This window comes from Myotis yumanensis, unplaced genomic scaffold (assembly GCF_028538775.1).
Source record: "Myotis yumanensis isolate MYYU_CA2020_CCGP unplaced genomic scaffold, mMyoYum1.0.hap1 SCAF_4, whole genome shotgun sequence".
NCBI classification, from domain to species: domain Eukaryota; kingdom Metazoa; phylum Chordata; class Mammalia; order Chiroptera; family Vespertilionidae; genus Myotis; species Myotis yumanensis.
The window spans coordinates 8,409,554-8,436,617 of NW_027223755.1; the positions used below are offsets into that span (position 1 = coordinate 8,409,554).

The window sequence follows — 27,064 nt, forward strand, 5'->3', positions numbered from 1 at the left end:
CTATAATTACCACCTACAATAGAAACTGCTCATTGTTTTAGTGAGCAATCCAAATGTGATATTTCCACACATTTTGCATAAATGCATCAACACAGTTTAAATCTGGTTATTATTTTACTCTTAGGTTCTGGGGCATAGCAATAAAGAAAATAACACAAAATCCCCAGCTTCCTGGCACTGACAACCTAGTGGAATGACAGACAAACAAAAGAGTAAATATATAGTTTTCCAGCTGTTGATAAGTTCAATGGGGAAAAATCAAAGTGGGGGTGAGCCGTGTGGGGGTGGTGAGTCATTTCTATTTTGTATTATGTGTTGCGGGAAGGCCTTCCTGGCAAAGTGTCTTTAGAACAGAGACCTGAAGGAAGTCAGGGAACAAGCCCAGATATTTGGGAGAAAGTCCTTCCAGGCAGAGAGAGAAAATAAAAAAAAAAAAGCCAAGGTCCGGAGGCAGGGGCAGGCCTGGTGTGTTCCAGAATCAACAAGGTGGAGTTGTCCCTTAAGCAGAGTGGGCAGGAGGGAGAATAGCAAGAGATGAGATCAGAGAAGTAGCAAGGGGTGAGACCAAGGTGAGGACTTGGACTAGACGCTGAGTGAGGTGGAGGTCAGTGGCGGATTGGAGCAGAGGGGTGACGTGACCTGACTTGCATGATTAGAAATGGCTCCTCTGCTGGCTGTGGACATGCGCTTGTGATAACCATGACCTATCCATGTGGTAACCAAGTGGACAGTAAAGGAGAAGGGTGCCAGGAAGACGGGGATGGAAACTTCGGCACTAGCTTCTGTAATACCCGTACATTATGGAAATAGAGGGATCATCCAGGGATTGACTGTGGATAGAAAACACTGAACCCTGGAGACACAACAGTTTGGAGACCCAACAACATCTGTAAGAGGAGGGTCCAGCAAGATATCCTCAGAAGGAGTAGCCAGTGAGGAAACCCAGAGGATGGTTCATAGGAGCCCAGCCGCTGAGAATATATTATCACTCACTTAAAAAACAACAAAAAAATTTCTTGAGATAAGTATCATTGAATTGATTGATTTGCTAATTTATACAACTAAAAAGATGCAATTGTACATCCATTTCTACAGGAAAGTATAATAATAATATTTCATCCTATTCTATGATGAAAGAATTAGGACTAGACTACAGGAGCATGAGTATACCAGCAGCTGATGAAGTAGCCTTCTCTTTGGCTAGTGGGATGAGCCTTGGACTTTACAGCACACGGAGCAAGAACCACAAAACGTCCACAGCAGAAAGGCCCTGTTGTGGAGCTTTGGGGGAATTTTGACTGCATCTGCCTCCTCTAGACACTTCTCATAGGGATTGCTCAAGTGTGGATTTTTTTGGAATATCTTGTTCTGGCGCCTTCTGTTTTTCAGAATCCCTTCAAAATGCATTCCTTCTCACTTTGAATTTTTGCTCAGAAATTTAAGATTTATTACAGAATATTCTCTGAGTTAAAGAAGCCCACCTCATAACCTGGTAGGGGTCATTTCTACACGTACAACAAAAACATACATGACAAACACGGTGTTTGCATTGCATGTTGAAGGATTCATTGCCAAATTGTAACAATCGCAGTCTTTTGTTTTCATTTCCTGTCCTCTGTCAGTCTTGAGGGAGATCTCTCTTCATCACTTCCTTGTATATGCTCACTCCTTAGCAGAATCAATTTAATATCCTAAGAGAAGAGATTTAAAGGGAAGTTATAAACATTTACCAATGACAGGATTAATGATCACCTAATACGTGGCAGTGATTAAAGAGTAAGTAGGTTTTTATTGTTTTCCTTTGATAAAATTGTTCTCTATTTAGTTTGAATCTTCTCCTGCTTTCCCTCATTTCATAATGGAATTGTCCCATTAGCTTAAATCACGTTTATAAAAGCAGTTACACGGAGTTTGGCACATAATGGGTAAGCCAAAAGATTATTTCCCTATTAATGAATAAAAAGCAGTACTCACTTTCTATTAAAGGAAAATCCTAATGCTACATTAATCATGTCTCCAGACTTGTAGACTTTTAGAACAACAGATTACTGAGAAGGCGGAGATTGCCTCATTTCTTCAATTTTTTTAATACCAAGGATAGAAGGATCTGTTTTTCACCCACTTAAAATGCCCAGCTTGCTTACATTTTAAATCACAGATATTTTTCCAATCTACTTGTAAATTACTATTATACTTGTGATTTTAAAAAAATCTTTTTTGTTGAAACTATTACATAGTTTCCCTTTTCTCCACCACCCCCCCCTCCACCTCTTCTAGTCTGCCCCCGCTCTCTACCCCACATTTTCACTACCCTATTGTTAAAAATAAACTTAAAATACTATCACAATGTACCAGGGATACAAACACTTGTGGAAAATATAGAATTATGTTTATGCGGTTTCTAGTTTGCTCCCTCCCCTCCCCTACACACAAATTTAGGGAAGTTTCTTTTCTTCAGAGTTGAGTTCCAAAGGTTTCAGTTTGACTGTGGCCACTTCACTCACAAAGACATGAGTTAGTTCAGCCGAGTGACACACACACAGGCTGCTTCTACATGTCACTGCCAGGAATCGTAGTGAATCATTGTCTTGAGGAACGCTTCTTTGAAAACATAGATCTTCTACAGTCAAAGGCCAATCTTCAGTGCACTGAGTGAAGAACTGAGAGAAGAAGTAGTCCACCAGCCAAGGACTCTGAATAACTTTAAATAGTGCATGTACCGACTGTCAACTCGGGGGCTTAGGGATGAGCTGACCTGTGATTATCTGACCCTCCGTAGCATGGGGAGAATTGAAAACTCCAGATACTTAAACCAACCTGGGCTACGTTTATAGCTGAAATCGCAGGCCATCATGTTCAGGAGCAGTTAATTGAGAAAAGCTTGAGAGTCTGGAAATGTTTGACCTGGGAGCTTTGAAAGCATGAGGCATTGAAGCAGCCATCATGTTTTGTTATAAAGGTAAAGGAGAAGGTGGAGCTTATTTTAAAATCAGGTGCCTTGAAGACAAAACAGCACGAGAGTCCCTTCTAGTCACACTTACAGTTATAGGAATTTGGTCCTCATGTGATTGGGTCTTCACAGAAATTCTCTTCTGATTTTAACACAAACAGATTTATCATTATCTCCTGTTGAATGGGAGCCTTAACTTTAAGGCTCTATGTTCCATTTAGAGCAGTGATTCTCAACCTGTGGGTCGCGACCCCTTTGGCGGTTGAGTGACCCTTTCACAGGGGTCACCTAAGACCATCCTGCATATCAGATATTTACATTACGATTCATAACAGTAGCAACATTACACTTATGAAGTAGCAATGAAAAATAATTTTATGGTTGGGTCACAACATGAGGAACTGTATTTAAAGGGCCAGAAGGTTGAGAACACCTGATTTAGAGGTTAGTTAAAAGAAATTTACATATAATCAGCATGTGTTCATGATAAGAAACGACATCTGTTAGGTTTGTATAGAAAATCGTGTGTTCGCTTGCATTTTAAATATATTTGTCAGAGGAAATTAATGGACTCTACTTGCTAATAACCAAGTCATAATGCTCTCATTGCTCTTGTCACATTTCACCAAAGCATTTTCTTAATAATTTAGGAAACTTTCTTGAAGATAACCTTTTCGTAGCAGATCTATGAAAGTAGAAGTGAAATAAGTGACTCTACTTGAACAACTATAAAATCCAACATAAAAATCTGGATTTTCCATGTAGATATTTTCCACAGGGTTGTTCTGGGGTTTGAACCTTTGTCTCCAGGGCCCTGCACCAGGGACCGCTTTCCTTCTTTCCAGAGCGGATACTGAATTCAAGAGGTGACATGCCAGCTTATTAGTTCTCCCATACATAGCATTTACACAGCTCAGAAATATTTCCTGTGCAATTACCATCATACCCACTGATAATAATAGCTAGTGGCTAACATTTATTGAGCGATCTATAGCTGCCAACCACCTTTATATCTCTATATGAAGTAATTTAATCCATACAAGAACCCTGTGAGGTAAGTGTGATAATTAACCCTGTTTTACAGATGGGAAACCAAGGCATTGTGAGGTCACTTGCCCAAGATCACACAATTTGTTGGTATGAACCCTACTCACGGATTGGGTTCATCAGTGTGGTCCCGAGCCTGCTCTCCTAACCACAAAGCCAGGCCACCCCCAGCAGGAGCAAAATAAAACACATGAAAATAATTATGCATACTTGGTTTCTAAATATGCACTTTTAAAATGTTGCTGCTCTCAAACACGAACCTTGTAAACAGAGTTGTTGCCCAACAGAGCTGTTAGGCAACAACCTTCACTTCCCACTGTTGATAAGAGCAAACATTGTAAAAACCACACTCTAGCTTGTGCTCTACTTATTTTGAGAGATCTTCAAATAACACCACTGTGCTTAAAGTTCATTTTAAAATGCGATCTATTTAATTGTACATGGATATCTGGAGCAAAAATGATGACAAGACCTGTGCCTGAGTCTCCAGAGTCTTCTTTCTTTTCCTTTCTGTCTTCCTTTCCTCCCTCCCTCCCTCCTTTCTTCCTTTATTTCTCCCTCCCTCCTTTCTCTTTCTTCTTTTCTTTTCTTTTTCTTTCCTTCTTTCTTTTTCTTTCTCTCTCTCTCTCCCTTCCTCCCTCCCTCCCTTCCTCCCTCCCTCCCTCCTTCCCTCCCTCCCTCCTTTCTTTCTTTCTTTCTTTCTTTCTTTCTTTCTTTCTTTCTTTCTTTCTTCTTTCTTTCTTTCTTCCTTTTCTATCTTTCTTTCCTTCTTCCTTCCCTCCCTCCTGTTTCTCTTTCTTTTCTTCCTTCCTCTCTCCCTTCCTCCCTCCCTCTCGCTGCCCCTCTCTCCTTCGTTCCCTCCCCTCCCTTCTTATTCTCTTTCTCTCTCTCTCTCTCTCTCTCTCTCTCTTTCTCTCTCCTTTTTTGCTTAGTGAAAGTGAGAATAGAGCATGTTACTGGAAAGGAGACTTCTTTCATTTTAGAATATCAGAATTAAGGCTTTTCAGGTGGCAGGCTCAACTCCCCTTGATTCGCAGTCACGAGTGAGTCCTGCTGGTGGTGGCCCACTGACTCTCCTTAGATGCCTCAGTGGCGTGACAGGGACGAGATGTGAAGGTCAAGGGGAGGAGAGGCGAGGAAGCTGACTCAGCAGAAGCACTCTGGCAGCGAGGGAATGAGACCGAACAGACTGACGACTGGCTGACAGACACACTCTCTTTCTGCTATTGGAGCGGCAGGCCATCCTGGTGCCGGAAGCCAGGTCACTGGGGTCAGACACCCTCAGCCAGGGGAGACTGGGGAAGGTGCGGAGGTAGTTTGGGGGTCAATACATCGAGGTGCTCCTGGAATACAGTGGGTAAGGCCCCAACTGTTAGATTGCTGCCACATGGGAGACAGCCCTGCGCAGAGAGGAACCATGTCATCCAAGATGCCAGCAGGACTTCAGTGGAGGTGACTGCAAACTGATGAAACTCCCTCCAAATGAGGAAAATACGGCGTTAAAAACAGCCTCCTGGCGGCCAGCTCCCAGGAGTGTGGGCACCTCCCAGGGGCTGGCTCTCCAAGACAGCACTGTGGGGCCTTGTTCTTTTCTCTGCAAAGTGCCGACCAGCATCTTCAGCATCTTCTCTGCGAGTTACCCACCTCGGTGGCCAGTCATTCGGCGAGAGAAGGGGTGATCGCAAGTGGTCCTGACGTCGGAGGGGAGTTTCCCTCCCATCCGGGATACCTGTGGTATCATTTTATGCTGCTACTTATTCTCGGCAATAGAAGATGAATGCTATTGTCCACAAGGCCAAGGGGTTTTGAAAGACCTTTTTGCTGGTTCAAAATAGAAGGGCCGCTCCCTGAAATGTGGACGGAACACGTGGGATGAAACGCAGCCTGAAGTCACGGGCTTCTGGAACCTGCTGTACCCAGAAGGATGGCTAACAAGAGGGAAAAAGGGGGACAGATCCCCACAGCTGATGACTCCCCACCCTGTGTGTGACACTCACTCACCTGCCTCTCACTGCTCCTTTATCTAGTCCTGGTGTGCTCCGTCCCCACTAATTGTAGGGGTGTCCTGACTTATGCCCTCCTAACCTGAAGTGGGGAAGAAAGCTGCCCTGTACTAACGAAGGAATAAAATAGAAGACGCTGAAAGGGACACGCGATATACTAGTTTCAGTGCAAACAGCAGATGCTTGTGGAATGTGTGAATAACTTGGAATAACAGCCAGCTGTGTTTCCACATATCTCAGACCTATTTACTAGTAAACAAAGAGACACAAATAATTCTTAAAAGAGTCCTGTAAGATGTAGAGGCATAATGGCACGCTATGGTTAAGACAAAGAAACACGCAGGGATGAGAAATTAATACCCGTTCACACCCCGGCTCAGAAGCCTATATCCTCTCCCCATCGCGTTTCAAATCAAATCTGAACTTCTCCGGGTGACCTCTGAGGTCTTTGCTACCTGGCCGGATCTAACTGCTCTGGTCTTACTGCTCCGATCTAACTGCTCCGATCTTACTGCTCCGATCTTACTGCCCGATCTTACTGCTCCGATCTAACTGCTCCGATCTTACTGCTCCGATCTTACTGCTCTGATCTAACTGCTCTGGTCTTACTGCTCCGATCTAACTGCTCTGGTCTTACTGCTCCGAGGGCAGCACTGAGCCCTTCACCAATGCCCATCAGCCGGTCAGGGGCTCCTGCTCCTCCCATGCAGTCCTCTCCACACTTTTGCCCAGGCCTCGCCTCTCACCTGGGAGGCTGCCCCCGCTCCACCCCACAGCAAAAGCCAGGCAGACACCCCCTCCTCTCCCTCCACTTTCCCAAACCCTGGCCATCTTTAAGGACTCACTGTCTAGCACACACATACAGAAAGCCCTATGTGTTGAATTCCTCTAATTGTACGCTTGGGTGCTTCACCTTACGTCATTCTCATGTGGTTCCTGCACAAAAAAGTTCCTTGCAAAGGGAAGTGTACTGCTCGGGAGCAGCAGCTGAGCTGGGTGCTCATGGGTCCTTCTATGACGGGCGTCCGCGGTGAGTGCTGGGTGTTGACTAGGAATCACAACAGCCGTCATTTCTGTAGCGCTTGCCACGCGTCAGAGACCATGGCAAGTGCTTCCGATGCATAATCTCATTGAATCCTCGCCACGACCCTTTAAACAGGAAGGGCTGCTATCCCCACTGAACAGAGGAGAGAGCCAGGACCAAGAGAGAGTTAAAGTCAGGTTCTAGGGAGTGGTAGACCCCAGATTCAGTCCCATGACTTTCTGATTCCAGAGCCTGTGTTCTTAAATGTTATAATCATGCTTTACTGCTAGCTTATTAGAGAGCCACTTCAATTATTATGAATATAGGTAGTAACCTTTGTATGAGAAAGGATCACCAATTTAGATACAAAGATATTTAAGTTTGGATCATCCCATTCCTGGGCATGGGTAGTTATCACCGAGAAGTCAAGAGAAATGCATCTATATCACCTGTATTTTACCAAAGCTAAAGTGCTTGTATCTTAAGCTCAGCAAACATGTTTTAGTCCAATAAACAACTAGCAGGAGCCAAATAGGAGAACTTCCACGCATGTGAGAGGGTCGCAGCAACCTGCCACACCCTGGGAGGGGGCAGCCTCTGTCCTCCTACCCTTGCTGTTGGCGAGCTGGGGCTGGCCACGGTGGGGGTACATTCAGCATGTGGGTTGAAACTTGCTTGGTTACTGAGTGAGCTCTGAGGTGCAGCTCTTCCTTTCGTCCTTCCTTTCTTCTGCTGGGTTGGTCCAGTCTTTATGGGTTTCGTCCTCAGTTTCCCTATCCTGAATAATGTTTCCCGGATGGAACTGGCACCCGATCTTTCTCAAGCACTGTGACCGCATGTATTACGCAGACAATGTGTACCATGGATATGTCAGCACTTGGCTGGGGATCATGGTTTCACTTCTCTTCGGCAAGGGGGGATTTATTCTTCACACTTTTCAATCACAGGCTCTGGTCGTTAGGTGGTGGGAATTATCCAGAACACAAATGCTGGCATCCATCTGGCTTTAACTATCATCTACCCCCAGCCTTCTGTTGTAGATCCAAGGTAATCCTATGGTCCTGATGAGGCAGATCCACAGTACTAAGAGAACTACCCTATTGTTTCTAGTTCCATCCATAGCACTGAGGGCACTACCCCTAGTGTTTCTAGTTCCATCCATAGCACTGAGAGCACTATCCTTAGTGTTTCCAGTTCCATCCATAGCATCGAGAGTACTATCCCTAGTATTTCTAGTATTATCTATAATACTGAGAGCATTATCCCTTGTAATTCTAGTACTATCTATAGAGTGAGAACACTATCCCTAATATTTTTAGTGTTAGACATAGCACTGTGAGTACTATCCCTAGTATCTCTAGTACTACCTGTAGTACTGAGAATTCTATCCCTAGTATCTCTAGTACTACCTGTAGTACTGAGAATTCTATCCCTAGTATTTCTAGTACTATCTATAGCACCGAGAATACTATCTCTAGTATTTCTAGTACCATCCATTATACTGAGAATTCTATCCCTAGTATTTCTAGTACTATCTATAGCACCGAAAATACTATCTCTAGTATTTCTAGTACCACCCATTATACTGTGAGTACTACCCTAGTATATCTAGTACTGTCCATAGCACTGAGTACTACCCCTAGTATTTCTAGTGCTATTCCTAGCATTTCCAGTACTATCCATAGCACCAAGAGTACTATCCCTAGTATTTCTAGTACTACCCATAGCACTGAGAGTACTACCCCTAGTGTTTCTAGTCTATCCATTACACTGAGAGTATTATCCCTAGCATTTCTCGTATTATTTACAGCATTGAGAGTACTATCCCTAGTATCTCCAGTACTATCTATAGTACTAAGAGACCCCTAGTACAGATAGCTATCTGCACTGTGCCTGGCCTGCTGCCCTGGGGGATTGTAGGCTGGCTTATCTGGCCGGATGCCATTCCCAGCTCAGCTTCCCCAGACCCTGTCTGGCTGAGTCCAGCCTCTCCCTGCTTCCTGCTATTCCACATCCGAATGTCCCACTACGCTCCAACCTGAGCTCAGCTGAATGAGGATGCCTTTGGGTGATACTCACAGGAATCCTATAGCCGGGATAACTGGAAATCAGGTCTTGAATAAAAGGATGCTTCAAAAGAACAGAGACTTCTATCGGCTCCAGATTCTTGGCACCCAGGTCCTCAAATACTTTTATGAAGTTCTTAAGAAAGATAAAATTAGTTAATCTTACAATTCTGCAAATGTTAAAAAGTGTTTTTTACTTAATAAATTCCATAAAAATATGCTTCGACTTGGGGCCACTTTTCTTAGGCACAGGTTGCTTCCTGTACCAACCTCTAAGTAGGCGTTCTCGGCCCTCAGGTGGTGGGCAAATCTGTTGGCGTTCTGGGCTTTGTTTTGTGCTCGGAACACTTGGAGCAGTGTTTCCAGAGAAATCTTTTCCGTGTTGATATTTTCAGGAATTTCCGGTTCCCTTTCCTCCCTTTCCTCTATGAATTTCCTGTACGCACTTAGAAAGGCCTCCTCTGGTTCAGAATAGTCCTGCAGTGGAGTCTCGTCAGTAAAGAGGTAGGTCTGCACAAATAAATGAAGAGAACATGAAGTCAGACTGAATTATTCCCAGGAACAGAGGCATTTAAAAAGCACCAACTCTGTCACCGATTTTTTATGCTACGGAATGATAATGCCTACCTCAAGCTAGCTCCACAAAGTCAAGAAGAGAATATGTTGGCCAAACTGAAAATCACGTCCAAACCCTAGCCCAATCCTGTTGGTAATGAAATCTAACCGGGGGGGTGGGGGGGGTGGGGGGGGGGAGGGGAGAGAGAGAGAGAGAGAGAGAGAGAGGAAGAATTTTCTATCAGGTGAAGATTTTGGAATTAAGCACATCTATTCATCCATCCATCCATCCTCTTCTCCATTTTGAACAGCTGAAGTGCTACATGGCATGACTGTGAAGCTGGCCTTGTCTCCACCTAGGAAGCCGGGGGATCATCACAGTGGCTGCCCATCAACAGTTGCCCAGGGTAGTGAAATGCACGGAGAGATGTGAAACCGCCTGCTGAGTGAGTGAAGAGTGAATGAATTCCTATTCAGATGCAGCAAAGGTGCTGAGTGGACACATAAAGATAGAGCCTGTGGGTGAGCCAGTGACTAGTCAGGTGAGAGCAGCGGGTGATACCAGAATTAAAGCGAGAAGGAAACTGGTCTCTCTGCACTATCTCCATGGAGAGGAACCAGCCTTTCCAAGGCCTGGCATGAGCAGCATGGATAAATGATTTTTCAATTTTAGCTAAAGGGTAACAGTTTAATCCTTAATTGATTAGTGTCAGATGACGCTTTTAAAATTTTTGTGGTTTTTGCTCTCTAGGGGGTTGGGACAGAATGGAACCAGTGGTTCAGAGGGAGGGGAGAGGGGAGTGAGGCTGAGGTTGGGACCAGAGCGACTAGCTTGGCCTCCTGCAGGGCGTGTAGAGGGGACCTTCTCCAACACACATCTTGGAAAGACCACGGGTTTTAATGGAGGTGCGTGACCAAAGCCAGGAGGCAGGAGAGGAGAAGAGCCAGTGCGTCTGAATGAGCAATTATTAGTGGCATCAAAATTCTGTGTGAGTCACTTTGTTATCGGATTGTGGCCCTGGCAAATGCTATGTCACACTCGGGAACGCTCAGAGGCAGTCCTGAAGGCCTCCCAGCAGATGCGTCTCTGGAATGGTGCCAGACCACGAATTCCTGTATCCAATCAGCTCATTCTCGCATCTCAGGGCGGAGCAGGTCACTAACAGGACCAATGTGGGCAAAGCATCAAAGAGCCAAATGGAATAAAAACGTGTGTGTTCCCAACCCCAGGGCCTCCAAGGCTGTGCCAAGATGCTATAACATGACTCGCAAACTCTGGGAGATTCAAGCGTGTCGGTTACTAATTTCCAACATCAAAACCCCACACCGCATGGGTCAGAATGAACCATTTTCCAATGTGTCAACTTCCTTCAGGTTTCACTGGGATGAGGGCATACTCATTCGTGCTCCGCTCTTGAACGTCTTTTAAATTACCCAAGAAGAAGGGGTTTAAATGGGAGGTCTGTACCACACCAACTAGAACAGCCGGCGTCTCAGAAGCAGAGTAAGAAAAGCTGAAACATCCGGGAGGTTTCTAGTTGTTTATGTGACAAGCAAAAGCAGAGCTCTGATTCAGTGCCTTGGGAGTGGCTGTGAATCTGCTGGAGGTGTGATTTCTGAGTAGGCTCATTTTGGCTTCCTGAGATGAGGTTGCCCAGGAAACTAGAACACAGTTGGAAAGGGCACAGGAACAGAGCTGCATCATCGGATGCAGGGTGGCAGGACAGGGGTGAGCAAGAATGAGGGAGGTGGGTGGATCCTGTATGTCAAACCTCCTAGGGTTCACTCCAGCCAGGAACAGGCTGGTCCGTGTGGTGTGGGACACGTGCATTCCATGCCTGGCTCCTCTCCCGGTCGCTCTGCTGTTCCCTGGTTGTGGGTCAGTTCAGGGGCAGCGTCCTTGGGTTTTCAAAGAGCTCTTGAGAGAAGCCCTCCAGGGGAGCTGCTTCCTGAGTAGGTGATTCAGGGGTAGAGGGGATTCCACCCTGATAGCTGGCTTGGCTGCTACCCACCACGGCAGCTGTCTGTTGCTGTAGCAACAGCTCTAGCAAGGGCGTCGTTTTCCTGGTCTCTGGCTCCTTGCAGCCTCATGGCTCCTGTTTTTACCTCTGCCTGGAATAGCTGCTCTCCTCTGCTTTACCTTGGAGACTGGGTATCTTCCTTCCCCTCTCTCCCTCCCTTCTTTCCTGCCATGTCTACAAACAGTTGAACACTTGCGATGTGGCAGCTACTTTGGGGTAACATGTTGTCCCTAAATCAAGGTAGAAATAACTTAGCAAAAAGATTCCATGGATAAGCAACCGCCTTCCTGAATAACGAGCTCTCCTTCTTGCCTCTTTTGCGCCCCCTGCAGTCCGGCCTCAACACCGCAGCCCGGGAGGGCCACACGTTGTCCGTCAGATGGCCACACTCCAATGACTTCTGGTACCATCTTTTGGCAGGGCCTGCCAAGCCCTCTGAGCTCTCCCCCGCACTTTCCTTTCCAACCACTCCTCTAGCTCACTGCTCTCCAAATACAATGGCCGACTCTCTGTTTCTGGGCATACACTAGGCGTGACCCACTTCAGCTGCTTTCGCATTTACAGCTGTCTTCACTTGAAATGCTCTTCTCTCAGAGATCAGCCAGGCTCCCCACCTTCTCCGGGTTTCTGTTTATATTCTCTTCACAGAGAGACCACCGAGGAAGAACAGAAAAACAACAACATTCCATCATGAGAGTCACAGATCTATCCTCCAAAGATCAGGGCAAGCCTAAAAAGTCATGTCAATGGATACCTAATAAGGGCATTAATTAGTACCCTGGCCTGGGGCTTTTTCACCAGAAAAAACCCAGCAATGCCAATGCCTTAGAAATCTAAGGGGAACGTGGGGTCTTGTTAGATATTAAGCTTCTCTGTCCCAGGATGCAGCTGACACAGAGCACCTGGGTTTTCAGGTGGCTGGGCTTTGGCCTGAAACACTACCAGCGTCACTGACACGTGGGGTGTGTCTAAAGTCTGAATGGGTTTTACACAGGGTTTCCATAAAGCCTTCAAATAGATTGGGCTGGCCCCAGCTCTTTCTCATTTATCAGGATTAGCACCTCATGCAAAAGAAAAGCTGTCCTTGACGGAGAAAACTTGGATTCCGCCAAGAAACTTTGAGCAAATTTTGACAACTACAAAAGAATTTTTTTTTTTTTTTTGGACAGTGGAGTCCGATTGAATAAGGCTGATTGAAGACCTAGTACATGCAACTTGGTTGTGTTAGTTACCCAGGAAAATACGGAAAGGAAAAGAACACAGTCCTTGTTAGAAGCGTAGGATTTGCTGGCATCCCCCTCCAGACCCCAGGGCTGCCCCATTTCTGGAACTCAATTACCTCTTCTGTGAGAAGTGAAATCAATTCGATTGGCTGGAAGATGTGTGTCCCAATGGCCACGCTGAGGGCCCTGTAGACCCCTTCTTCGGCGTTTGGGTGGCAAGCAAAGTAGAGCAGCATCTGTGTGTAGTCCAGCAGGGGTGGCTCCTTCTCAGGGTCGGCGAAGAGCCTAAAGAAAAACTGCCACACAAAGGATTTCAGCCAAACGTAAGATGCACGCACTCCGGTTGTTCATGCACTCTGTGGACAGGCCACGCGGACACCCCTGCCCAGCAGCTGTGGAAAACGGTCACTTTCTGGGGACAGAATCAGTAAAACTAACATATAGTGCAGTGATGGCGAACCTTTTGAGCTTGGCGTGTCAGCATTTTGAAAAACCCTAACTTAACTCTGGTGCCGTGTCACATATAGAAACTTTTTGATATTTGCAACCATAGTAAAACAAAGATTGATATTTTTTGATATTTATTTTCTATATTTAAATGCCATTTAACAAAGAAAAATCAACCAAAAAAATGAGTTTGTGTGTAACCTCTGACACGCATGTCATAGGTTCGCCATCACTGATATAGTGAATGGTATTAAATGAAGAATATGCTAAATAAAATTTAAAAACCCCATAAAAAGTAGGGCTTGGAATTCTAACTGCAAAGAAAACTGTATGCTAATCAATGGTATGAACATATTTAGGGAAAAAATGTGCTAATCAAGATGGCAGGGACCACATGTTAAGTAGGAAAAGGGAACCCAAGAGCAAGGACCCTCGGTCTGTGCTCAGCACCACCATGAGTCCTGAACGTAAAGCTTCGGGTACACCCCTCTCTGGGTGGAGTGGGGAGAGGAGGAACTAACAATGCCCAAAGCCACTGGGTCTCTCGCCATTGAAATCTTTAAACGGGCCCACCTTGCTCTGGATTTCGTACTTAATCTGCTGACAGTGATGTGACTTCTTCCCACAGGGGCTCACCTCCAGGGAGAGAGTGCGCTACCCACTGAGCATCCGTTGTTTGCTAAGCCTCCCTCTCATGCTGGGGACCAAGGGGGCAGCCAGCTCTATGCACAACGTCTCGTGCATTTGGCAGCACGAGGAGCTGGTACGTGGGAACCTAACATCCTCTGGGGCCCTGCAAAGCTGAGGCCATGCCTGAGACCCACAGGCCACACCTAAGACCTATTGGACCTGTTTGGGGAGGTGACTGGCTCTTCTCAAACACGTGCATACGGTGACCTGGAGAATCTGTTCGAAATACAGACTCTAATGGAGCCGATGGTCTGGAGCAGCCTAAGGTCCCGTACAGGTAGCAAACTCCTAGGGGGCTCCAGTGCTGGGGCCTGGCCTGTGCTGTGAGGAGCGAGGGCCTCGATCCGAGATACCATGCTGTTCTCTATCACCAACAATCCCTATAACTGTGGGCACATCTCCTGAGACATATTAGTACATGAAGACGGAAAAGGAAATTTCTGATATTTGGCAAATCTAATAGATATGGAAATAAAAATAGTGTTTATAGGAAAATGCATAAAACCAGTTATGCTAACAAAACAGAGAAGAATCAGAGTTTGATGGGATCTGTAAGTTCATTCATTCAGCCACCCTTTATCAACCGTTTGCTGAGTGTCGCTGTAAGCCAGGCCCGAAGCCAGGCTGAGATGCTGAGAAACACCCTCTGATGATGCTAAGGCAGCCTTCGGTTTCTCAGGGGTCATGATCCTGCTCGCGGGTTCATCCAGGACCATGCATTTCCCTCCTTATCCCTTGCCTTTGAGCTACTTCAGGGGTTTCCAGAAGGACTAGGAGCATAGCGGGCTGACCCTTTCCTGCTTTGCTGCTACTCGGTCCCGGGGGCGACCCACACCATCTGCCTTCTGGCTCTAGCGGCTGGGTGAGCAACTAAAAGGCTCTGCCCTCGACTGATATTTCTCTTTCTTTTTAAAAATTCAATGTTTAAGATTGAACTTATTGGGGGTGACATTGGTTCACAAAACCGTACAGGTTTCAAGTCTACAACTCAACAACACAGCATCTGCACATGCATCGCGCACCCTTCGCTCCCAGCAAGGTCTCTTTCTGCCCCAAACATCCTCCCTTCCCCCTGCCCCCACCCCCACCCCCCTTTCCCTCTGGCCGTGACCACACTGTTCACTGTTGTCTGTGTCTATATGGGTTATGCATATGTGGTTTTTGTTTTTGTTTTTTTTTTTTTTTGCTTAATTCCTTCACCTTCTTTCATCCAGTCCCCTAACCACCCTCTCTTCTGACAGCTGTCAGTCTGTTGCATGCATCCAGGCCTCTGGATCTATTTTGCTCATCTGTTTATTTTGTTCATTAGATTCCACATATAAGTGAGATCATGTGGTGTTTGTCTGACATTTCTAAAAACTTCTGTCTGGAAAGGAAGGTGCTATTCAGTCTGCTGGTTTCTTGCCAAGTAATGAAGGACCTGTTCATGTCTCTGCAGATTTGTTCACAAAATCGTTCAGAGACGGCCTCGCGAAGCTTTACCGAACTGATCTCAGTTCCCCGGGGTCCCGTTGTAAAAAACACCAACCACCCAAACAAAAAGCCGCCCCTGAAACTGCCACCTGTCTCGGGCTCCTGGTAATTCCCGGGCGGTCTCTCCTCCCTGCTCTCCTGCTCGCATTTAGCAGAGGTGCTCATAATATGTCATTCAATGGAAGGAAATCGCTCCCTTTGAGGTTATAACTGGAGTCATGTTCAATTTTGCTCGGCAATTTCGGACTCATGGTCGCCTGGAAATGGAATAATCGAGCTACACAGCTTGCTGTGGTGTCTAAATCTACCCTCCAACTCTTCTCCTAGCTTATTGTTTGGCATATTTCCATATTTTAAACATTTACACTGAAGTCAGAGTCATTTTTAGATTTTAAGGTATTGCTTTCTATTGTGGCCTCAGGAATAAAAGGTAATAGCATGACTCTATTATTATCACCAGTGTATTACTACTATCATTATAGTACTATTATGAATAGTTACTCTTGATATTTTAGATAATAATGAAAATCCAATGCGCCATGGCCAATACCATATATGCAAACTGTTGCTATGTTATACCATGTTAGTCAAAGTCAGAAATGTACAAAAACATATACAGGTAAAATGACCGTTTTCATCCTAAGCTTTTGGAATTGGAAGGGCACTTAGAGACAAATGTGGTGAGTAACACATTAGCTTATTAGATAGATGAGAAGATGGAACCCAGAGAGGTGGTGGAACTTGTCCAAGATCACCTAGAGCAGTGGTTCTCAACCTTCCTAATGCCGAGACCCTTTAATACAGTTCCTCATGTTGTGGTGACCCCCAATTTCATTGTTACAAATTGAACATAACTAAAGCATAATGATTAATCACAAAAACAATATGCAATTATATGTGTGTTTTCTGATGGTCTTAGGCGACCCCTGTGAAAGGGTTGTTCAACCTCCAAAGGGGTCGCGACCCACAGGTTGAGAACCGCTTACCTAGAGGGTCAACAGTGGAATTCTACCTAAGAGTGGGCCTGTCTCCTCCCCAGGGCTCCTCTGTGCTGCCACTTAGGGAGTGTTCATCTTTCCCTAAGGGACAGAGCAGAGGAACTGGAGGGTGGTAGTGGTGTCTAAAACAAATTACACAAGTGGAAGAAAAGACAAAGGAATTGATCAGTGTCAAAGTACTCAATTTAAAAAAAATTCTCACTCAAGGATATGTTTTTATTGGGGGGGGAGAGAGAGAGAGAGAGAGAGAGAGAGAGAAATATTGATGTCAGAGAGAAATATAGATCAGTTGCCTCCCTTACACACCTCTTCTGGGGATCAAACCCACAGCCTAGGTATGTGCCGTGACAGGAAATCAAACCTGCAACATTTCGGTTATGAGGTGACACTCCAACCAACTGAGCCACTCAGCCAGGGCAAAGTGTTAATTTTTTTTAAAGATCTCAGTAATTACCTGTATGAGATGCTCCAGCCTATGGAATGGCAGCGGTTCAAGAGGATTTTCTGGAATTTTTATGTCTTCATCCTCTGTAAACCACAGACCAGCCTATACAAAAAATAAAAATAATTAATGTAGCATGCTGAGATATAATTATTCCGCTCAAAGACACAGAGACTGAACCCACCTTGTGCAGGTGTCTGAAGTGGGCTGGAGAAACCTTGGAGATGCAGAAGCAAATACTAGAACTAACACTTGCATGTATTTTGATCATTTGTAATTTTTATTTTTGAAAATGTAATCCTATATAATAAAAGCCTAATATGCAAATTGTCCCCTTGACCTGGAGTGGGGCCAGCGGCAGCAGTGGCAAGCGGCCAGGGGAAGGGACTTCCCGCCCCCGAGGCCAGCAGCGGCGGTGGTGACAGGCAGTCTCTAGGGATCCTACTTGTGCACAAATTTTGTGCACTGAGCCTCTAGTAATGTCTATAATACATCAGCTGCAGTAGTACACATGTATAATTTACAGATGAAAATCCACAAATTAGGGATGCTAGCTGTGTCTGAACTTGGAATATGCGATGAGGCTTGAAGGTTACTGCCCTAGATTTTGCTCACACAGCAATATTTTGGAGGGGCCTGCTGCACCAGTGACAGTAGCTTGCATTCCACTCACCCTGTCTGAGTTGCTGTCTGTTCTCAGAGCCCATTGTTGGTTCTGGAAAGTCTTTGTTGAGTAACTGACTGGCTGACTCAAGAGCTCAAAGGTTTACTTTTTACTGACTTCGCTGTTTCTCAGCCCATATCTAACACCTATTATGAAATCCCTGGATTCCCGTTTGGTGATGCCTTACCCATCCCTCCCTTCCCACGGCTGCCATACTGGTGTGGAACCTCATTACTCCATCACAGGCTCCCCCCGACCCCCGTCACCTCAGAGCTGGTTATGTGTCCAGTCTCCCTCTGATTTGTTTTAGCTTGTACCTTGCAACCATATCAACCCTCTCACAACTTTAATCTTGTCAAATCAGTCTCTGCTCAGACCGCTTTCTACTTTCTTTTTGACACATCGTCACAAATCTTAATGTAACCTTGAAATGATAAAACTGATTCAAGTAACCTCTCTGCATGTCTGACAATATGTAAAGTATACAAAACTGGGCACCCAACAATATAAACCTCACACTATCTGGCATCCAATAGAAAGTTACTAGGCATGCAAGAGAAGCTAGGAAACATGACCTGCAGCCAGGAGAAACATCAAGCAATAGAAATGAACACAGAAATGACACAGATGATAGAATGAACAGACAAGGTTATATTTCATTTGTTCAAGGATGTGGAGGAAAACATGCATATAATGAAGCAAGAAATGAAAGAAATTAATAAACCAAACATGAGCTTCTAGGGATAAAAAGTACAATACCTTAAAGGAAACATCCACGGGATGGTGTTAACAGTAGAGTCGACGTGGCAGAGGAAAAGTCAGTGAACTTGAAGACACAGAAATAGAAATGAAGATGAAATAAAGTACAGAGAAAGAAGACTGAAAAAAATGAGCTAAGCATCAGTACCTGTGGGACAATAAACATATGACTGGATTTTGAGAAAGCAGAGGGTGCAGAAAATAATATTTGGGAAAATATCCTGAAATTTCTCCAAAATTAAACAAAAAGCTAAAAAACCCACAGATTCAAGAAGCTCAATGAACCCCAAGTAGAAAAATCACTACATGGAGGAACATAACAATCAAATTGCTGAATACATGTGACAAAGAGGAAATAGTAAAAGCAGCCAGCGGGGGAATGAAGAAACAGAGCTAGGACCCCTCCCCTCTCCCCCATCGCTCAACCACCTCTCAACTCCATATCCGACGGTTTCAGTGCACAGGAATCTTCCTGGATTTTTAAAACCAATGGTTCATTTAGATTAGTCTTCCAAACGTTTATAGCACTTCAGAAACTACAAAACTGTTTCAAATGTTCCACACTTGCTCTGGCCAGTGTGGCTCAGCTGGTGGGAGCATTGTCCCTTGCACCAAAAGGTCGCCGATTCGATCCCCAGTCAGAGCACACGCCTAGGTTGCAGGCTGGATCCCAGGTCGGGGCACATATGGGAGGCCACTGATCGGTCTCTCTCTTGTGTTTTTCTCCCTTCCTCTCTCCAAAACAATAATATAAAAACAACAACATATCCTTGGGTGAGGATTAAAAAAAAGTTTCACACGCAAGAGGGCCACATGAGAAAGAACAAAATAACCTAATTGGAAAACGACTGATGGTGATAAAATAGTCAGTCATCCATGAAAACGTTCACACTATGAAATGCTGACCTGAACCTGCGTAGCAAGCAGGGCTGAAATGGATAAATCGAGGTTCAGGCCACCACCCCCTGCCTCCCTGGGGAGTGAGGTGATTTCTCCTTGAAACATGGAAATGCCCTTGCAACTCTCTTGCTAGCTAGAATATGGCCAAAGGATTTTTTCTTTCAATGCTTTTCCTTAGAAAATAAATAATTACTGCACTGCTGGGATCCTGGAACGCCTGACTCAAGAAGCCTGCAATACCACCAGGCTCCCTGAGAGCAGGAGTGAGAGCTGAACACCAGAGAACTGCACACGAGAGTGACCACACATGCACGCGTGACAGAGGCAAGCATGTGACGGCGGCTGCAGGGCTGCGGGGAGCACAGGGGAATGGGCTTTCATGCTCGCATGCAAGGCTGAGCAAGGCGCAGGCCCTGACCTCACACACCTCGTGTCTCCTCCATCGTGAGAGCCGGGAAATCAGCACACTCTCTCATGTGGCTGCTGTGGTGAACTCGCAATTAGTCAGAAGAAAAGAAAACGACAGACAAAATAAACAGCGGAGGAGAGAGCCTTCCTCGCCCCGAAAACTTCATCTCAGCAGTGGGCTTAGACTATTGCCCCGTTGACATGACAACATGGCATTGCCATAAACCTTACAAAGTTTTGCCCTAGAAGCTGCTTAGACTTTTCCCATAGAAGAACTGTTTTTGCTGAGCTGGGGAGGCTGGGAACCTGTAAAAGTCATGACGGGGGATGGTCCAGGGCCTGTCCAGGTGGCCTGGTTGTCCCGGGGCTCCCGAGGAGTGGGAACTGTGGGGGCAAGAGGAGAGGGCAGAGCAGAAATCAGCTGCTCCCGGAACATGGGCGGGGTCCCAGCAAGTATTTCTGAGTCTCTCTAAGGCAGCAGCCAGCTCTCTCTAAGAAGCTCACGCCTTTGGTAAAGCAGCTTTCTGGGTTTTGGCTCAGGACTTCGGTAAAAGTCGCTAACACCCTTTGCTCGTCTCACGTTTGCGAAAAAGGATGTTTAAATCGATATCCTGTGTTAATGGGCGCGCACTGTAAACAGTGAAGGTGGCTGATTGCACTGTGCCCGCTTTTAAAAGTCTTGAGCCAAAGAGAAAAATCACCTTCACAAGTTGTAAGCTCGGGCCAGCTTGTTCAGAGTTCATAAACGGCTCTACTTGGGATGCAAATCAGAGCCTAATCACCCGAGCGCTGGTTTGATCAGCCTTGGAGGATTCTTCTTACCATGTAGTGCTGTTACCTCCGGCTCAGTTGTGAGACGTGAGAACCTCAGGGCTGGCGTTCATTACGGGAGAAAAGAAAGCGGGCAGGGGTGATCTTTCAGTGGTGGCATGCACTTGGGATACAAGCATCTAGAGGGTATCACCCTCTTTCAAAATGAGCACCTTACAAGCGTGAACATCTTTTGTGTCTGCCAGCAGCGTGAACTGGTCAGCAACAGGGGGAATTCAGTGAGCAGGCAGGCAATGAGCAATGCAGGCCCTTCTCAGTTATGGGGTTTCACTCTCTCTCCTTCCTTACTCACACTTCTCAAAAATGAGTTTTTTTCCTTCTGTTCACTTCCTAAAGGCCTCACCATTCTCTCACTCCTCTGTGATCCAGATTCTGCCTTTGCCAGAACTGCTCTGGTAAAGGTCCCCAGCCACATCCGGCTTCCTAGGTGGAAAGTGGGCTGGGATTAGTGCCACTGGGCGTCGATAGCCACCTGCATATACTGCTCGTAAGTGACGGTGCCGGACTGCTCCTTGTCCATGGCCCTGAACCTCTGCAGGGTCTCCAGCAGCTCCTCCTCCAGAGGGATGGGCCACGGCAGCGAGGTCACCAACAGGAATTTCCGCCAGTCCACCATCTCCGAGTCGATTGTTAATACAGATGTTAACTCCTGAAACTAGAAGAAAACAGGAGATGCCGTTGGAATGTTTGTGTGATTCTAGGGTGATGCTCTATCTGCGCATGTGTCTTGGTAAGAGATTCGGGTGAAGGAAGTAGGATGTCAGCCGCTCTGCACCAGGCAGTCAGTACCTAGAGAGCGTTTCATCTTTCGCTTCTTTGACATTTGGGTTGCTGCTTACTGTTACGTGATACATTTATACACGTGTCCCCAGTTGATTTTGCATGTTTTCAACAGAGGCGGGAGAAGAGTGAGAAAGGGGCTGTGCAAGGCATACAGCCTGTAGGGAAATACTCCTTAGCCACTTTGTCTTCTGATACATTCTTGAGAAACAGAGGAAGATGAAAAGCAGGAACTGCCAGAATCATCTGCTTTTACTAGACAGGACTGTCCCATCAGCTGGCAATGGACACAAGCTTAGGGGCTGAGCCTCATGGGCTCAATCATGTTTCACTGACTGTGAGCATCCCTATTCCCTCTTCCAATACCGAGCATGTGTCTTACGTTCATCCATGCCGTCATTCAATTTTTATTGGTTGCTTACTAAATGTCAGATACAGTGCGAGTAACTGGTTATTCTTGAAACTATTGATTTATTGATCAAATAAAATTTCTCAGAGCTTGGAAGCCCAAACAAAACAGATGCTTACTTCAGGTTGAGTGAGGTGCATCCAACTGCTGGGAAGGCTGTTGGTTCCAAGGTTCAGTGTCACCAAGTCAAGAAGAATGTCAGCAAATGGTTTAATTCCTATTATGCCTATAACACAATGAAAAATATTTTTTTCAGTCATGTGACGGGGAATCACTTTACTAATATTATGTAAAACAATAACCTTTAGAGAAGCAGAAGACATTTTGAAAGCATAAAAATAACAATCAATTTCCTGATGCTCTCCCATTATTTCTTTCCTGGGACTTCATATTTTAGTTTGGAGGGTTTTTGTTTTTTTAAAAAACCTTTTACTCAGAATCGGTTGAATTTTTAAAAATACTTAAACTTTCCTATTATACAGTAGGATGCAAGAGTAAAATGTTGCAGAAAATATGGGACAAAGGTGTTTCAAAGGCACGCAAATAAATCACCACAATGATCAAAGTAACACATTTATCTTCATTTCACTCTTTAGATCAGAATATATTTGTTTTTATAAACATAGGGAGATTTGAATTATTAAATGATTGGGTTGAAATTATTAACTCAATCATAAAATTGGCTCACTATTTCAAAATAGAATTTTTAAAAGATCACTACTAACCTTTCAAATGCATTGTTGCTCTTATATACTAATCTACTTTACCCTGTCCAGCAAAGATGTTTGCTCAGTTGGTTTCTCATTTTGCATTGTACACACATGCATTTAAAAGAAATAGGAAAGCAAAAATAGTGACTCTGCTTCAGAAATGTCTAACTCCCATAGCAGAGGTTCCTGCTAGAGACTCCTACATGTATTGGGTATCTTTCAGGTTCAGAGTGTATGGCTATTCTTTTTTAGAAATAAAAAGAATGAAAACTGTAGACATAGCATCTCAAATTTTTCTTTACTACTAAATTTTTAGCATTTATAGGAATCCAAACTGAACTTTGTCATTTCCTTTAACCTTTAGAAGCATGCAGTAATCCATGCAATAGTTCAGTGGTTCAAACCAAATCTACAATTTTGAGATTTGGACAGTAATTTTCTGGGGAGCAAGAGCAGAATGTGTTTTTCTTTGATATGACTGGCCATCCAGCTGGTTGTTCAGAAATAAATTCTGTATCTTTTTAAAAAAATCAAACCTGAATATTCAATTTTATAGAGATGAGAATACTTTTCAAGGTAGTAGAATTTTCAGTAAAACGATCTTTACATGCTATCGCATTGGTTTTTGGGTGAGTTAGAAATAAATCATTCATGTTCCTCAAAATGAAACCATAAAAAAAACTCTTCGGAAACAATGAAGAGGCTTGAAATACTTACAAATTCTGGTAGATGTAGGAAATATTTCCACTGTTTCTAATAGCCACGGTGCAAGCAAAGTGTTGTAAGACTATACACTTTTTATTGTTTTTTTTTTTAGAAGGGAAGGAAAGGAGAGAGGAGAAAGGGAGGAAAGCAGAGGGAGAGAAAGAGGGAGAGAGAGAAAGAGAGTGAGAGAGTGAGAGAGAGATGAGAGAGAAACATTGATTGCTTGCCTCCCAAACGGGGATTGAACCCACAACCTTTTGGTGCACAGGAGGACACTCCAACCAACTGAGCCACAATACTTCTAGTTACACAGGATCTGTACATATAACTCTCAGTAAGATGACATAAAAATAACACCATTGCTTAGAAATAAACACCTCCACCCAAAGACTGTGAAGGCATGTGTGGATATACAAGTAGAATCAGAGTGTTATTGGAAAACCAGTTTTTGGATTTTTGCTTTGTGTGTCTGGAGATACCAAATGCCTTTTGTCTTTGATGCGAAGACCAGTGATGGCTTTACTTTTATATTTCAGGCTTGAAAATATTTTTTTGTTTCTGCTATGACCAAAGATGAAGTCAACATTTGTCATATTACTGGTCACTTTCATCATGGCTTCCTGAGTTGGATGAGCAATCCGAATTAGGTCTTGTGTCACCAGCCAAAGATAGTGTTCTCATATTCCATAAATGGTTAGCTTTCCTGGGGTCAACGTTATTAATGTCTGGAGAATTCATTTGAATAGTCAGGAGATCTGACATGCCATCAGCCTTGACCTTGGCATGCCTCTGTGACTTGGTGCATTGCATCTGATGAAAGCCCCACTGAGTTTGCCAGGAGGGTCAGCACGAGGTCCACTGTGGTCAGGATACTTGGATATCTGTGTGAGCAAACCAAAGTCACAACATCTCAGGTCAATTTGCGGATGTCCTGTAACCTAGGAGGGAAATAAAAAAATGTGAAAGATTGATATTCCCAAGATTTACCCTAGTATTTGTAAGGATCAGCTAGTGTGCTGATGCTCACCCAGTATAAGCCCCTAATTTCAGCATGCTCCCCTCAGTGGGCACTTCATCGATTTGCACATTGGCAGCTGCCAATGCTGGTCCATAATGTGTCATCAGGATGGCCACTTCTTTATCTTTGAATTCTGCCATCCATATGCAAATGAAAAGTTACTGATATAAAAAGCACTCACACAGATGATCAAAGAACCGTAGGCTCAGAGTCAGCGCATATAGGTTACCGTGATTGATCTTTGCGGGCCACGATTGAAAGCTTCCAGTCACAGCTGCCTCCACCACATCTTGGCTGGCATCTCTGAAACAGCCTCGCAGCCTCGTGATAAGATGTGTCAAAACCATGTTTCTCACACCAGAAAAGTTTCCTTTTCCTTTGAGGCAGTGACCATGAAAGTGTGCGACTGAAGCCGCCCCAGTTCTCTTGGCCTGGGCCGGGGAGAAACATATGCCCCACATCAACCATTAAATGGAAAAGCCCCTGGCAAATGATTTCCCAAGAGATCATCCCCAACTCCTCACCTCGTCTGATACGTTCGGAGCATTTCCCGTGGCGACTCCAAGGTAGCAAATACATCCGCGATTGAAGACTTTCCGTTTTGGCTGACATGGGACAGAATGCTAGGCTCATTAATGACATCCACCAGAACATGAACACATCGAACAGTGTCTGCTCAGAGAAGGAACTCTGCAAGGTCTTTGGCTTTCTCATGACCGGTATGACTTCTGCCTTCACTCGTCTGTACCACAAGTTGGGAATAAAAGAGTGGTCTATCTTTCTCAAAATTATTATTTTGAATTGCTCAATAAAAATATTTTCTATTCTGAAAAACTAAAACAGTGGGTTAGTTCAGAATTACTCACTGAATGCAGTTGCGGGACAATTGCAGGGTGTCCCTTGGGAAGGTCTGGAGGGCTGCCTGTAATCCTGCAGCCATGCCTGCCTCTGACTCCAGGAGGCATCACAGGATGGAGGTGAACACCTCTGAACGCAGTTACCGGGGAGCTCTTGCGTAGTGGTGAACTTGATAGAAGTGACAGGTGCTGTGGAGGAGGTCTCTGACACCATTGTGCGGGAGAACGTTCTGGAACTCCGCCTCATGAAAGAGTTCATGATGTGCTGAGCAATACACAGCCAGCACACGTGGCTGGATTGCTCTGCCACCCAGCTGATTTCTCCCTCTCAGCCAGAGGCACCATCGCTTCCAAAACCAACCAGCTTCCTTGCCCAGTCTTGGCCCGACAGCCTAAGCTGAAGATTTCCCTCTAGAATTTTCTCAGTGGCAGTTTTGATGGCCAGAGGATCCTTTCTTTCTACCATTGGTACCCCAATGAGCTGGCAATGCACTTCCATGTGCAAACTGCCCATGGACCAGTTCAGCATCCTCCATTGCTCTGGCTGAGAGCCCATCCCGAGGACAGAGAAAAACTGACTTCTCTCTAGTTCCTCTCTTCAATCCCCCGAGTTCTACTTTAGCAATAAGATATGTAAATGTTCTTGCTGATTTGTTAGCTCAGACCATGGGGCCAATATCGACACCCTTCGTATCATCCACCTTGCACATCCAAATAAAATCTTGGAGGGGCCTTCTGGTCTTGGTGATAGCATGGCAGGATCAGAATAAGTTCTGGACTCTCCCCAGGGTTACTTGGCTTGTGGTCCCCGCCGCCCGCTCCGTGGAGGCTCTGTTCACCTGAGGACCGTCTGCTGCTCCCATCAACGAAGCCCCGGCATGAGCCGTGCTGAGATGCTGCGCTCTGAGCTGCTGCGCTCTGAGAAACCCAGCCCTAAAGCTGTCAGTGCCATGGGAGAAACTCACTTGATTTCCCCTCGATTTCACTCCATGCTTACGACACAGGCCTCAGAACCTAAGGTTTAGGATCTCATCATATATAAGCCAGGGGTCTTTTCTTTCTTTCTCTTTTTAGCCAGATTTTCAAAAATTGATTGTTCTTCTTTGGAAGGTAGTGGTCAAGCGTCCATGTTTTTCTCTGTGTTTCGGTGACTCGACTCAGATGGTCTGCAGGGTCCCAGCCTTTAAAACAGCTCCACATTGTTATGTTAGCATCCACCAAAGTCTACCCCCAGTTTTGCTTAATGCCTGCCCCACCCCAACCCCACTTCCTCATCGTTTCTGGAAAAAATCAAAGTGCGTGCTTACTACTTACCAGGCATCCTGGTTAGTGTTTTCAATGGCTCATATAATTTAATCCTTATAATACAGTCTCCTTACTTTATGGACTAATTACTATTATCACCATTTTATGGGTAAAAGGACCAAGGCACAGGGAGGTTACTGAATCTGTGCAGTGTCACAGCGCTCACAGTGGTGGAGCTGGGCTCCACTAGCAGGCAGTCCTACTCCACAGCCCCCACATTTACCCACTTCGTTGTTACTGGGTTCTCATAAGGGCAAAGGAGGCTGTTCTTCACTCTAGAATCCATTTCTCCATGTGTTACAGGGACACTGTATTTGCTATCGTTTCCTTTCCATGGTGAGAAAAAAAGAACGACAGGGCATGCACAGCAGTGTGCCTGCAGATCGGATGTGGGCCCTGCCGGTATGGCTCAGCGGTTGAATGTCGACCCATGAACCAGGAGGTCAAGGTTCAATTCCTGGTGAGGGCACATGCCTGGGTTGTGGGCTCAATCCCCAGTAGGGTGTGTGCAGGAGGCAGCTGTTCAATGATTCTCTCTCATCATTGATGTCTCTCTCTCTCTCTCCCTCTCCCTTTCTCTTTCAAAAATAAATTAAAAAAACAGAAAACCTGCCTTGGATGTCTCTTCTCTCCTGCACTTCTCCGGCAGCCGCACAGCTACCTTGTTACAAAAGGACTCCAGGCTTTGAGACCCGTCAGGTGGTTTTGTAAAGCAGCTGAGATTCATGCCTCTTGTTTTCCTTACCCGAAAAGGTATAATTTGTGATGACTTGTCAGAG

The 27,064-nt window shown here is 45.2% G+C and overlaps 1 protein-coding gene across 4 annotated transcripts in view; it reads right to left on the bottom strand.

The window, feature by feature from the left end:
* Positions 1-1,154: 1,154 nt before the first annotated feature.
* The window catches only part of LOC139008524 (sperm flagellar protein 2-like), a 130,424-nt gene continuing 104,514 nt past the window's right edge, over positions 1,155-27,064 (bottom strand). For all 4 annotated transcript variants that reach the window (XM_070411843.1, XM_070411842.1, XM_070411841.1 and 1 more), the window contains 7 exons: positions 21,810-21,916; positions 20,974-21,156; positions 16,952-17,044; positions 13,006-13,185; positions 9,361-9,600; positions 9,104-9,226; positions 1,155-1,691 (listed from right to left, as the gene is read on the bottom strand). In XM_070411843.1, coding sequence (XP_070267944.1) covers positions 1,602-1,691; positions 9,104-9,226; positions 9,361-9,600; positions 13,006-13,185; positions 16,952-17,044; positions 20,974-21,156; positions 21,810-21,916 — 1,016 coding nt within the window. In that variant the 3' untranslated portion in view covers positions 1,155-1,601. The remainder of the gene's footprint in view (positions 1,692-9,103; positions 9,227-9,360; positions 9,601-13,005; positions 13,186-16,951; positions 17,045-20,973; positions 21,157-21,809; positions 21,917-27,064) is intronic.